Raw genomic sequence first — 14,952 nt, 5'->3', positions numbered from 1 at the left:
TTTTGAAAACTGAGATTTTCCATTTTTGTTTTTAAAAAAAAAATCCCGTCCACACGTAAACGCAAGATTGAAGGAACACTGCAGAGAGTAAAGCCGCCCCCATGCCCTGTCGACAGGTTGTGTGTGAGACTTTAAATCATCAAACTGTAAATTATACATTTTAAATTGTTATTGATCCCTTTACTCCTGGTCCTAAAGTGTATATTTATTTTCTTTCTCTTCTTATGTTTATTATTTCTTTACTTGTTTACGGAGATGACAATAAAGTTTAGTTTGAGTTCAGCAGCGAGCAGGCGCACCGAGGGCTCTCGCGCTCACTTTATAGAATTTTGAAAAACATCGGTGCAAATTAGTCTGTATCATAATGTCTCATGTTTTCGTGTTTGTTGGTTTGTTTTCATTTTGTTTTATTTTGCGAGTTGGTTATTAGATGCTGCTCCAGCCGGCCAGAGAATCCCCCGCCGCCCCGCCCTCTCCTCCCTGTGCCGCAAGCAGCAGGCGCACCTCGCAAACGGAGGGCGCCCTTACTCCCAGCAAATGGGCGACAGAAAACGGTGCCTATGCCATTCCCAATAAGCGCTGGCTGATGTCGGGGCAGCATGAGTACGAGCAATTTTTATTTTTTGCCGATGCCCGTGATGCCGCCCGGGCAACCGCCCGTGTCGCCCGTATCTAAAACCGCTACTGAATCTGATAATCGCGGTCCTTCCGTCTGTGCACGTTTTTCTTCTGTCTGCAGCTACAGCAGGACGTGAAGACGGTAAGAAACGAATCTAAATGAGCACAGTGTTCAATGCTAATGTTTACACACATGAATAACAACAGCTGACCGTCATCAACACCACTCGTTTATTACAGCCTGATCACAGTCCGAGGCTCACCGTGATTCAGACAGACAGCTGTGTTTGTTTTACTGAAGTCTTTTACACTTTAGCGATGTGATGTTTAGTTGAGACATTTACAGTCAAACGAATTAAACTCTGGATAAAAAAAATATGCGTCACAAATCGTTGCCCGCATCTTCCGGAAATATAATTGAACAGTTTGGGGTTGTGGGGCGGGTCCTCTCCTCGTGTCGCCTCGGCTCCTTTGCTCGTCTCTTTGACGATCACCTGATCTGCTCTCCCTCTGTCTCACCCACGAGTGAATACAAGGACTTTTCATTTTGTGGCTTCCAAGAGGAAATGACTAACGGAGGAGTCCGTCTGTAAGACGCTCTGTAGTTCGTGTTTTGATGCGTACAGCTCACACTGAGCACCGTGACAGAGTCCGACTGAAACCACAGCCGGCGCTGGACTGGCCATCGGGCATACCGGGCATTTTCCCGGTGGGTCGCTCGTGATATTTCCTAAATATATATTTCCTATATTGCTTAAAGTAGAGTGGAGGGACAGCAGGTGTCACACACAGGAGAGCGCTATGACATCACCCTCCTCACCACAGTGACCAGGACATCAACTGAGCGTTTCCACTGTGACATGATGATTCATATACATTCATCATCATGTCAACATCATGATTTATTGTTAGTTAGTTAGGTGTCTGTGAAGGTTCTCAGTCATCCAGGTCATCGTAGTCAAAGGAGCTTGCAAAGAAAAGCGTCTGGACTTCTTTAAGTTACTTGAGTTAGTTAGTTTATTGTTAGTTCAAACTATAATCTATACATATGATTCTGTTGTTTAATACCCATAACATTTACTCTTCATATGTACCCCCCCTCGTTCTACTCATGCTGAATAGGCCGGGGACTCTCACACTCACAGTCTCACAGTTTATCGGCAGCTGAGAGGAAGAGGTTGGATAAACTCATCAGGAAGGCCAGCTCTGTTCTGGGATGCACCCTGGACCCAGTGCAGGTGGTGGGAGACAGAAGGACTCCGGCCAAAATAACATCTGTGATGGACAGAGTCTCCCACCCCATGCATGTAAATGTTGCTGAACTGCAGAGCTGCTTCAGTGACAGACTGCTGCATCCTCACAGACTTCATTTCAACAAACTGAAAGAAGCAACGGCAGACCGACCGACTGCGGTCTACAGCGGGGAGCCAGTGTTGCCAACTCGTCAGTAAGGAAATCGCTATTGGCTGTCCTAAAAGTCGCTATTAGTCGCTAAATGACGTCATCGCCTAATTTGCATAATTGGTCAAGCTAATATAATTGTAACCTATGTTGTTGGAGAGAGAAATAACATCGTGGAAGAGACATAAAGTGAGTAAAAAACGTCCTAAATGCATTTAGAGTTTATTTAGAACTACAAATTAAATTTCTTTTAGCAATTATTGTTTTTTTTAATGTCACAATTCCAACCCTGCTCCTTTATCCGGGCTTGGACCGGCAAACGTGACCCGAAATAGGCACTCTGGTGGAGTTACTGTGTGTGTGTTTATAAGTAGTTTTAAACTTGATCCACAAAACAGCATAACAGTAAAAGAAGAACTGACTGCGTTACAGTCAGTGCGGGAGCAGCGGCTTCGCTCATGCGCGATTCATTTGCAGTTCAGACGCATAGCTGTGAACATCTCCTGCCCTGATAGCAGCTGGGGAGGACTATCCTCCGCCCGTGAGCGCTTTGGAACGGGCGAGGTGCCCACGGCAGCACCGCTGCTTGTTGAGAGTAAAAGCGATACGCGCTTTCACGTCAAAAAGTCGTCATAAATAAGTGTCCAATAACACCAGAAAAAGTCGCCAGATTTGTCGCTAGTCGCTTTTTAGAAAAAAAGTCGCTAAGGGGGTCTGAAAACCCGCTAAATATAGCGACAAAGTCGCTAAGTTGGCAACACTACGGGGAGCTGGTCGGTCGGGGAGATCGTTGGTCGTGGAAGGGGCGGGCCGTGGGCCGTCGTCGGACGGGGAAAGAGGCGGTCCGTCGTCGGTCGGGGAAAGGGGCGGTCCGTCGTCGGTCGGGAGCTTTTTCGCCGTCGGTCGGGAGCTTTTTCGCCGGTTATAAAGCCCGGTCAGCTCGCGCTCTGTAACTCTCCTCTCGTCTTTGCTCGGAGCAGCTCCCCGCTCTTGGCCGATCCGTCTGCCGTTGCTTTTTTCAGTTTGCTGAAATGAAGTCTGTGAGGATTTTGTGCATCTGTCTCCTGACTGTATCTGCAGTTATAGGAAATGAAAAGTGTAAGAAAACCAATGACAGTAAATATTTAAAGCTCTGAGCGAAAATATTCTAAATTTCTGCAGAAATGAACTGACGGTGAGCAGCGAAGGAGGAATTGGATCCTTTTTTCGATCACTTTAAGTACATCTGTGTGGTCTTACAGTACTTGGAGTAAAAGTACTTAAAGAAAACTTCTGTCTGCAGTTTTTGGAGCTCATTTGAAATATCCTGTTTCTTTCTGGTACAGTCAGCAGCGTTTAGTTTAGACTGATAAACACGGATCAGTAGAATACAATAGAATAAGGATGGAGTTCAGTTCAGTGATAGTTGTTGGACAGAAGCTGCTCCAGCAGCAGGTGAACCTTCTTCAGGTTTCTGAGGAAATAAAGTCTCTGCTGGGTTTTTTTTTTTTTTACAATAGCAGCAGCTTCTCTGATCATTGAAGCTCCTCTTTGATGGAAACCCCCCAAAATTTAAAGCAAAGCACTCTCTACCTCCTCACCCCTACACCCCTCTATGTCGCCTCAAATCTATTTTTTTTTATTGATTATAATTAACACTAAAATAGTGCTGTGACTGACAAAGTGGGGTTTCTGTTTCTAACAGGGTGTTAAAGCAGTGCAGAGAAGCTGTAATGACTGTAACGTCTCCAGGAATGTGTTTTAACAGACATCAGTATTATTGATAAGATTAAAAGGATTAATAATGGTACATGTAAATGTTAATGTGAGGAAAAATGTTATTTCACAGTAAGTTGTTTTATACATTTACATGAAACATAGTATGATAGATGGGCAGAACTTTGGAATTTGAATTGAACTTATTTAAATTCAGTTTCTAATGGCACAAAGTTCTGCCCATAGCACAGCTTCTATTTAGAAACATTAAAGCAATGAGGACATGCCTTAAACCTGTATTCTATCAGAAGCAACCAGATGGCAAAAGTTTATCCCAAAAGGTTGATTCTGATCACCTGTTCACGCGCTTTCAGTTTCAGTTCAGTTCTCCCACTGAAAACGCTTCTTACAGATGAACAGAATCCACCTTTAGCGATCTGCTTACCTGGATGACTGAGCAGGCATCAAGACGATAGAGCTCATCCTATCACAGTAGACTGTATGACCTGAGCTACGGATAAGTGAAATGAAATATCTGAACACACTGAGTCTGAGCTACAGTCAAACATCAAACTATGAACTGCATATTTCAACATACTGAATCAAACATGCTTCCTTCTTCAGGTCCAGGAGTCACAGTCTCAGAAGAACGTGCTGTGATCTTACCCTGCTCCCTCAGCACCAATCAGAACCTTGAACAGAAGCTCTTTGATTGGAGGAAAAAAGCACCAAATAAACAGGAGGTGTTCATGTATGATGGAGGCCTTCATTACAATAATGGACGTCGAGGTCAAGACGAGCACTTCAGAGGACGGGTCTCACATTTTCCACAAGAGCTGCAGTTTGGTAACGCCTCCATCATCATCAGAAACACCACGGTGGCTGACAGTGGAGTCTACACCTGTGATTTTCCACATCTGCAGCCAGAACAAAGGTTCTGCATTAAACTTGTTGTTGGTGAGTAGAAAGCATCCTGAAAATAAACCCTTTAATAACTCTGCTGGAAGCTGTCACCTCATCAGTTTGTTACCTGAACCAAGAGATGTTCACAAAGGTGATGCAGAAACATCAGCTCCATCATGAGTTCATGATGCTGTGTGAAAAAACACATGTTTAATTTTTGCCTTTCAGAACTCACCTTGAAAGATCGATCAGGAGAAATCCCAGGTGAGTGATGATGTCACTGATGTGTGCATCTGTAATCTGTTATAAAGTTACGTTGAAACCAAGCACACCATTGTTTTTCTTGTGACATTACCAATAAGTGTGATGTGTCACATGGCCCTCTTCCCATTGAAAAAACAAAAGTTGTATCCAAGATGGCCGACTTCTAAATGGCCACCGTGGTCACCACCCATCTTGAGGAGTTTGCCCCTCACATATACTAATGTGCCACAAACAGGACTTTAATATCACCAACCATTCCCATGTTATTACGGTGTAGCCATAGAAATGGCCCACCCTGTACATCAGAGGAGTCGGTGCTGAGCCTGACTCTGATGTCACTGAGCTCTACATGTGCAGTTTGTAGAGGCTGCTGTGTGGACTGGGATCAAACCTGTGCTGGTGTCCAAATGTGTGAGTAATGGTACGTTCCCTCTGGGGCACAGAGTCGTAGCACACAGAGAGCAGATGTAGAAATCAGTGATGTTCTCAGTCAAGCCTTCAGATTTCTCTGATCAGTCTTTAAGGTCACACTCTGGGTCACAGTCTAACAAATCAACCTGTCTGAAAGCTCAGTAATGATGACATCATTTTTACTTCTGTGAAGCTGGACTCAGGACGTTTCCTGTTTGTGTTGATAAATGAAAGTCCTCCCAAACTCTGCTGTAACATGTAGTAAAGGTTGTTATTTCTCTGCTCTCACACACGATGTGTTGACATCTCCATCAGGAAAGAGAAGGACATGAGAGCATGACAGCACATTTGTGCTGTAACTGCAGCTTCATGCTGTGTTCACAGGTGCAGCTCCGAAGCCGTTTGTTGGGATCCTGAACATCAGCGAGGACGAGGCGCTGCTGAAGTGTGAGGTCAGAGGTGCTTCTCCAAAGCCTAAAGTAGAGTGGAGGGACAGCGATGGGAACATCCTTCCTGCTGAGGAGCCACAGGTGTCACACACAGGAGAGCGCTATGACATCACCCTCCTCACCACGGTGACCAGGACAAACAGCAGCCTCTTCCACTGTGTAGCCACGCAGGAGGAGATGGGCCATGTGACCCGTGATCAGATCGACGTGCGTTACTGTGGTAAGATCTTATTGTGTCGTTGTTTAGACTGTGTTTAATGTTTGTGTGTATCCAGTGTGCTGTGTGTGGCGTCCTGCTACAGTCCTGCATGAACTTTCATGTGTTTCAGAGAAAACGTCTGAGGTGAAGTCCTGCTGTGGAGTCGGTGAGTTCATAGGTTTGTGGTTTTCTGGAGTTCTGACTGTCGCTGCAGCTCTGGCTCCATTTGTAGCTGCAAAGTGCATCAGAAAACACAAGAAAGGTGAGTTAGAATAATGGATTTATTATTTATGATTTATTTCATATACCTGTAAGGTTAGACAGCCATATAACAGATGATTTGATCAGTGTCGAGTTCACATTCCTGACATTTTATGTTTGAATCCTTTGCTTTAAACAGGAAAACAGTGGTTTGTTTCCTAATAATTAAAAACTCATAAGTCAGAGTGTGCACAGCAGGATTATTCTGATAGTTTCAGGCACATTCATGTCAACATGGAGCTGTTCATCTTCACATGATGCCACCAAACTTTATCAGTTAATATTCAAGGTTCTGAGCATTAAATTATAATTTTAGTCTGACTACATGTTTTTGTACCACAGTTACCACAAACTGCTGCTTTTCTCCATCTGTGAGTAAAGCAGAGACATGATGTTATAATCTCATCCTTCATGTTCTCACTTTTTCTGCTTTTGCAGCTTCTCAGAGAAACCAGAGAGACGATCCTTCTAAGGAAGCTTGTAACGGTGACGCTGAGCTGACACTTCACTCACAAACTGTTTAACATCACAGCTGTAGTGTGTTTGCGTGGCGGGGGGGGGTCACCATTACTTTTTTAATATTTTGTTTTTTCATCCCTTTTATTATTATTATTTTTTTTAAATCCGTCTCGTTGTGTTTCCATGTTTCACACTGCAGTCTGTGATCATATCATATTGATTATATCAACTGTAAGTGTTTCACTCCAAAACCTACTGCAGGTGCTGGTGATCCTGCACAAACTGGTTCTACTTTTGTAGATGTCAGATGGTTGTAAACATCAGTGCAGCAGAGATTCTTCATTCAGGGAAACTGACTGTACGTCAGTGTGAAAGCTTTTAGAAGTTCGAGACAAAATCCAATAAAAAGCTGCTTTGACTTCTTCAAATATCACTCAGCTTCACGTTGTTGTCAGAACAAACCAAAGTTTCCTGCAAACCTTTGACTGTATTTAAACTTGATGAGATTGACTTTTTCTTTTGTCTTCCTGTCGAGTCGACTTGTTGGAGGAACGTCTGTCTGTATTGGAGGTGTTCACATCTGTTTGTTAATTTCTCAGGTTGAAATCTGTTTTTATTCAGAGTCATCAGCAGCTGTGCCTTTCACAGTGATGACGTTTGTGCTGTTAAAACTGATATTGATGTATTTAAGAATCAAGCTGCTTTCAAAATAATGGATATTTGTGTATTTTATGGTTTTATAAAGCATTTTGACACTGATTTTATAAAATTTGCATCACACTTTTTAAAGTATTCTAAATAAACACTTTTAACTTTAAACTCTGTCATCTTTTTCTGGCTCAGCACCGGGAAGCTTTATTATCACCGTCCATAAATATAGAAATCATTTTACATTTGTAAATAAATTTCAAATGTAAATGTGAGTGATCAGTTTTATGTATTATACTCATACTGTATTCTTATTAATAAACTGATGGCAGCCTTGCAGTGTTGCAGGCTCGAATAGACGAGCTTGTCGTCATCATCAGAGTGCGAACACAAAATCTTTACAGCCAAAGTATGTCACAGTTTCTTTGTTTGATACTTTTACAGTTTGGTGCCTGTACGGCTACTTTGAACAGAATAAAATCCAGATTTGTTTTAGCCGGATGTGATGCATGTTCTAGCAAACAAATTGAAGAGTTCGGATTCTAATCTAAATATACACATTATGTGAAGGTGCCTTTTTTATTATTATTTACAGATAACAACAAGAGGCAACACAGAATTCCTAAAGTCATCTTAGGCTACGTCCACACGTACACGGGTATTTTTGAAAACTGAGGTTTTCCATTTTTGTTTTTAAAAAAAAAATCCCGTCCACACGTAAACGCAAGATTGAAGGAACACTGCAGAGAGTAAAGCCGCCCCCATGCCCTGTCGACAGGTTGTGTGTGAGACTTTAAATCATCAAACTGTAAATTATACATTTTAAATTGTTATTGATCCCTTTACTCCTGGTCCTAAAGTGTATATTTATTTTCTTTCTCTTCTTATGTTTATTATTTCTTTACTTGTTTACGGAGATGACAATAAAGTTTAGTTTGAGTTCAGCAGCGAGCAGGCGCACCGAGGGCTCTCGCGCTCACTTTATAGAATTTTGAAAAACATCGGTGCAAATTAGTCTGTATCATAATGTCTCATGTTTTCGTGTTTGTTGGTTTGTTTTCATTTTGTTTTATTTTGCGAGTTGGTTATTAGATGCTGCTCCAGCCGGCCAGAGAATCCCCCGCCGCCCCGCCCCTCCTCCCTGTGCCGCAAGCAGCAGGCGCACCTCGCAAACGGAGGGCGCCCTTACTCCCAGCAAATGGGCGATAGAAAACGGTGCCTATGCCATTCCCAATAAGCGCTGGCTGATGTCGGGGCAGCATGAGTACGAGCAATTTTTATTTTTTGCCGATGCCCGTGATGCCGCCCGGGCAACCGCCCGTGTCGCCCGTATCTAAAACCGCTACTGAATCTGATAATCGCGGTCCTTCCGTCTGTGCACGTTTTTCTTCTGTCTGCAGCTACAGCAGGACGTGAAGACGGTAAGAAACGAATCTAAATGAGCACAGTGTTCAATGCTAATGTTTACACACATGAATAACAACAGCTGACCGTCATCAACACCACTCGTTTATTACAGCCTGATCACAGTCCGAGGCTCACCGTGATTCAGACAGACAGCTGTGTTTGTTTTACTGAAGTCTTTCACACTTTAGCGATGTGATGTTTAGTTGAGACATTTACAGTCAAACGAATTAAACTCTGGATAAAAAAATATGCGTCACAAATCGTTGCCCGCATCTTCCGGAAATATAATTGAACAGTTTGGGGTTGTGGGGCGGGTCCTCTCCTCGTGTCGCCTCGGCTCCTTTGCTCGTCTCTTTGACGATCACCTGATCTGCTCTCCCTCTGTCTCACCCACGAGTGAATACAAGGACTTTTCATTTTGTGGCTTCCAAGAGGAAATGACTAACGGAGGAGTCCGTCTGTAAGACGCTCTGTAGTTCGTGTTTTGATGCGTACAGCTCACACTGAGCACCGTGACAGAGTCCGACTGAAACCACAGCCGGCGCTGGACTGGCCATCGGGCATACCGGGCATTTTCCCGGTGGGTCGCTCGTGATATTTCCTAAATATATATTTCCTATATTGCTTAAAGTAAAGTGGAGGGACAGCAGGTGTCACACACAGGAGAGCGCTATGACATCACCCTCCTCACCACGGTGACCAGGACATCAACTGAGCGTTTCCACTGTGTAGCCACACAGGAGGAGCTCAGCCATAAAACTGATGCACAGATCTACCTGCATTAAGTTGTTTTTGTTGTTTTATACGAATTGTAATTATCAACTCTTTTTTATTCTTTAATAGATTTCTTGGCACCGTTTAAAAAGTTTCGTTGTGTATTTGTTCAACCTTTTATTTAATGTTTCAGAGAAACCGACTGAGGTGAAGTCCTGCAGTCCTGGAGTCGGTTCATGGATCGGTGGGACGTGTTTTGGAGCAATTGCAACTTTACTTCTTTATTTTCTTATAATAAAAATCAAATATCACATCAGCAGAGGTAAGTGTAAATAATAAAAACACTTATTTTAACATCTGTCAGACGTAGACATCCATGTAACAGATGTTTAGACCAATGTTGTTGACATTTTATTCAGATATCGTTTGGTTTTACAGCTGATATTTCGGATTTATTTATCATTTAAAAATGATGAAAAAACTGCAGTTGCTAATAAACATTTTGATTTCAACCAAATTTACAGCCACCGTGTCTCAGTTTTCTTCTATGAAGCATGTTTAGCTATAAATGTGTCTTATTTTATTTTATCAGATTTATCTGCTGTTTTCGTTTTTCTCTGCGATCACCGAAATTAACGTTAGTTTAAATTTAATATCGTAAACTGACTGTATGTAATATTTTCTTCTGTAGTTTTTCAGAGGAAACAGAGACACAGAGAGACGTCTGAGGGTCCTGAGAACGGTGACACAGAGCTGACACTCAAATCAGAACCTGTTTAGCATCACAGCTGTTACACAGATGTGTGCACAAAGGTACATTTCAGTTATGTTTGGATCTCAGATCAACATAATCGACTCGTCTGTAGTCTCAGTTGTTTTGTGAGCTCACTGTGGGCTGTGAAACGTCAGCTGTTAAATCCACTGACAAAACCAGAAAAAAGCTTTAATGAAAGTGCAGCGAGTTACGAGGACACCTGAGGTGGTGTTCAGGCCGAGCAGAGTCCTGCTGTGTGATCCTAACAGTGGATTAGGAAAACTGTGTTTCTATTCAGAGATATTAGAAGCTGTGACAGTTATGATGTTTGTACTGTTAAAAGTGATGAGGACGTATTTCAGAGCCCAGCTGCAGTCCAGATGTTGCTTCTTTTATACTGTGTATTTTATTATTGTGTAAAGCAGGTTGTGATGCTGGTTTTAATAATGTTTAATGTTACTTTTAGCTGATGGTGATCAGAACAAACCAAAGCTTCCTGAAAACCTTTGGGACTCTGTTGTAACCTGAACATGAACTTGATGAGATTTATTTATTTTTTATGTTATTATTAGCACTGTTGCTTTTTTGTATTTGGACTTTAAGACAAAGTATTTTTTAATATAAATAAGGATGAATGAGGTGCTGTTGACATTGTGTTCATAAAACTGTCTTTTATAACTATTGTGTCTGTATGGATATTTATAACTGCAACATTATGTGGTCTTTAAAGCAGGTGCTGTTTTTGATGTACAGAAAAGAGATGCTGTTCTTATGTATTAAACTATATGATCAACCAAACCTCACAGATCCTCTCACTGCACTTTCAGAGAGGCGGATTATATATAATGTGTAGAACTGAATAAATAAATTGGTGAATAATAATGTGAAACACAGTTTGTGTCAGAGTTTTTAAATAAAACAATTCTTCTTGCTGCTATAATTGATCATCTTAAAATCTCTGGTTCCCCCGGAGCTTCACATACTATAGGTCCTACTTTTACTGAATGCATCGTTGTCATCAGGTTGTGTACAGTCTGTCTTCAAGCATGCTGTTGTACAACCTATTATGAAAAAAAACATTGACCCTAATGCTCACTAACTACAGGCCGATCTCCAAACTCCGTTTTATATCCAAAATATTGGAAAAGGTAGTTCTAAGACAACTTCAGACCTGAGAGTGAAAACACAGGTGTGTATAGAAGCCTATTGGATTATTAAAAATTATCTGGCAAGTCTGCCTCTCCTTCTGTGTAGTGTTCATATCTCCAGTTTGTGTGTAAATGTTTCTGCTGAGCCACTAATAATATGATTGTGGCCATTTAACAAGAGGATTTCTGTCTGATTCTTAATTGTATCTGGATTAATTTGAGTTTTGGAGAAGTGTTGATGCACTTGATGTTGTCATTCTGTTTTTAAATGCTTTGCCTCAATTTGATCATCAGCTCTTCAAAGAAGTGTCACATGACTGCTAATTTAAACACAGCAGAAGTGACCCACTCTCAGCACCTCGTCCCAGCAGATATGAAGCTGTCCAAGCTTTTTCCACGGGAGAGAAGGAAAAGGAGAGAAGACACATTAAAGAGGAGAGAGCCGGAAGCTGCGTGTAAGAAATGTCAGATTTTTTTGTTCTTAAATTCACTCGTGGTGCGTGGTGCGCGCCGCCAGGTAAATAAATAGCGCCACACAGCTCGTCTCATTCAGGGTGTGATTCACCGTGTGTGTGTGTGTGTGTGGAGAAATTTCCTCCCTTGTGATCTGTATTTATTTGCCTCTCCCACTCAGATTTCTATCGCTTCATTTTGAAACTGTCCACAGCGCAAACATCAGAAATAAATAAACCAAAAAGAAATAAAACGGACATTGCAAAGGAAATAAATGTCTCACTAATATAAATGGAAACGAAGATTGGCATGGTGAACTTTGAATGCACGTAAAAACTACCATTTCACTTCACTTCAACAAAACTGATGAAAGCGACGACCGACCGAGTGCGGCCGAAGCGCAAGTGCAGAGGGAGGGGCTTAAGTGTCAGTGCGCAGAGACAGCGGAGGAGGCCCAACTGCTGCGCCACAGTAGGCGCCACTGAAAGTGTGCAGGTCAATCAGTCCTGAGTGTTTTAAAGTCCGCTGTGTCTGTGCAAAGGCAAGGTTACCAAAAATTAGTCCCAGAACTTATGGATCTAACTGTATGCAGTAGTTGTATCACATGGTCAAACCTTCCCCACTTCTTTATTAAACAAAATCAGAAAAATACAATTTAAAATCTTTATTTTTATCATTTGAAAAGAATTTACAAATGTTAAATGATTTCTATATTTATGGACAGTGATAATAAATAATAATAATAAAAAAATATTAAAATCAAATAAATCTGTGGTGCTGAGCCAGAAAAAGTTGAGTTTAGAGCTTAATGTGTTTATTTGCAAGACTTTAAAAAGTGCGATACAAATATTATAAAATCAGCATCAAACTGCTTCATAAAATCATGAATTACAAAAAACAATCCATCATTTTGACACCAGCTTGGTTCTTAAATGCATCATGATGAGTTTTAACAGCACAAACGTCATCACTGTGAAAGGCACAGCTGCTGATGACTCTGAATAAAAACAGCTTTTCAACCTGAGAAATGAACAAACAGATGTGAACAAACTTCTAAAAGCTTTCACACTGACGTACAGTCAGTTTCCCTGAATGAAGAATCTCTGCTGCACTGATGTTTACAACCATCTGACATCTACAAAAGTAGAACCAGTTTCTGCAGGATCACCAGCACCTGCAGTCAGCACCTTCATAACCACCACTTTAACACACAGCAGCCATTATTACCACATTTCATAAGCTGCCTTTGTGTTCAAAGTTGGCTTTCTGCTAATTTTTAAGGCATTATGTGGTGAATCTGCTCCTTGTGGTTCGAGTCCCTGAGATTTTGGAGTGAAACAGAGTTGATATGATCAATATGATCTCACTGACTCCTCACAGACAGCAGTGAGAAACATGGAGACACAACGAGACAGAAAACAATAAAAGGAATGAAAATACACAATATTAAAAAAGTAATGTTGACCTCAGAGATATGAATCCATTTCCCCTGAAATATACAAACACACTACAGCTGTGATGTTAAACAGTTTGTGAGTGAAGTGGCAGCTCAGCGTCACCGTTACAAGCTTCCTTAGAAGGATCGTCTCTCTGGTTTCTCTGAGAAGCTGCAAAAGCAGAAAAAGTGAGAACATGAAGGATGAGATTATAACATCATGTCTCTGCTTTACTCACAGATGGAGAAAAGCAGCAGTTTGTGGTAACTGTGGTACAAAAACATGTAGTCAGACTAAAATGATAATTTAATGCTCAGAACCTTGAATATTAACTGATAAAGTTTGGTGGCATTATGTGAAGATGAACAGCTCCATGTTGACATGAATGTGCCTGAAACTATCAGAATAATCCTGCTGTGCACACTCTGACTTATGAGTTTTTAATTATTAGGAAACAAACCACTGTTTTCCTGTTTAAAGCAAAGGATTCAAACATAAAATGTCAGGAATGTGAACTCGACACTGATCAAATCATCTGTTATATGGCTGTCTAACCTTACAGGTATATGAAATAAATCATAAATAATAAATCCATTATTCTAACTCACCTTTCTTGTGTTTTCTGATGCACTTTGCAGCTACAAATGGAGCCAGAGCTGCAGCGACAGTCAGAACTCCAGAAAACCACAAACCTATGAACTCACCGACTCCACAGCAGGACTTCACCTCAGACGTTTTCTCTGAAACACATGAAAGTTCATGCAGGACTGTAGCAGGACGCCACACACAGCACACTGGATACACACAAACATTTAACACAGTCTAAACAACGACACAATAAGATCTTACCACAGTAACGCACGTCGATCTGATCACGGGTCACATGGCCCATCTCCTCCTGCGTGGCTACACAGTGGAAGAGGCTGCTGTTTGTCCTGGTCACCGTGGTGAGGAGGGTGATGTCATAGCGCTCTCCTGTGTGTGACACCTGTGGCTCCTCAGCAGGAAGGATGTTCCCATCGCTGTCCCTCCACTCTACTTTAGGCTTTGGAGAAGCACCTCTGACCTCACACTTCAGCAGCGCCTCGTCCTCGCTGATGTTCAGGATCCCAACAAACGGCTTCGGAGCTGCACCTGTGAACACAGCATGAAGCTGCAGTTACAGCACAAATGTGCTGTCATGCTCTCATGTCCTTCTCTTTCCTGATGGAGATGTCAACACATCGTGTGTGAGAGCAGAGAAATAACAACCTTTACTACATGTTACAGCAGAGTTTGGGAGGACTTTCATTTATCAACACAAACAGGAAACGTCCTGAGTCCAGCTTCACAGAAGTAAAAATGATGTCATCATTACTGAGCTTTCAGACAGGTTGATTTGTTAGACTGTGACCCAGAGTGTGACCTTAAAGACTGATCAGAGAAATCTGAAGGCTTGACTGAGAACATCACTGATTTCTACATCTGCTCTCTGTGTGCTACGACTCTGTGCCCCACAGGGAACGTACCATTACTCACACATTTGGACACCAGCACAGGTTTGATCCCAGTCCACACAGCAGCCTCTACAAACTGCACATGTAGAGCTCAGTGACATCAGAGTCAGGCTCAGCACCGACTCCTCTGATGTACAGGGTGGGCCATTTCTATGGCTACACCGTAATAACATGGGAATGGTTGGTGATATTAAAGTCCTGTTTGTGGCACATTAGTATATGTGAGGGGCAAACTC

At 41.9% G+C, this 14,952-nt stretch overlaps 2 protein-coding genes across 2 annotated transcripts in view; one reads left to right on the top strand and one right to left on the bottom strand.

The window, feature by feature from the left end:
- LOC146387779 (butyrophilin-like protein 1) overlaps positions 1–14,952 on the bottom strand; it is a 413,480-nt gene that overhangs the window by 258,320 nt on the left and 140,208 nt on the right. The window lies entirely within an intron of this gene.
- Positions 640–7,479, top strand: LOC146387785 (butyrophilin-like protein 10; the record flags this gene model as incomplete). The annotated part of the gene is made up of 6 exons (XM_084929744.1): positions 640–760; positions 4,339–4,671; positions 4,846–4,881; positions 5,677–5,961; positions 6,071–6,202; positions 6,640–7,479. Coding segments are annotated over 6 exons (993 nt in total), but the record flags the coding sequence as incomplete, so codon positions are not given.

The sequence above is a fragment of the Perissodus microlepis genome, chromosome 5 (assembly GCF_051167445.1).
Source record: "Perissodus microlepis isolate ML-2025 ecotype Zambia chromosome 5, ASM5116744v1, whole genome shotgun sequence".
Taxonomy (NCBI): domain Eukaryota; kingdom Metazoa; phylum Chordata; class Actinopteri; order Cichliformes; family Cichlidae; genus Perissodus; species Perissodus microlepis.
Note: the sequence above shows the minus strand (reverse complement) of the source record. Positions and strands in the feature narration are given on the sequence as shown.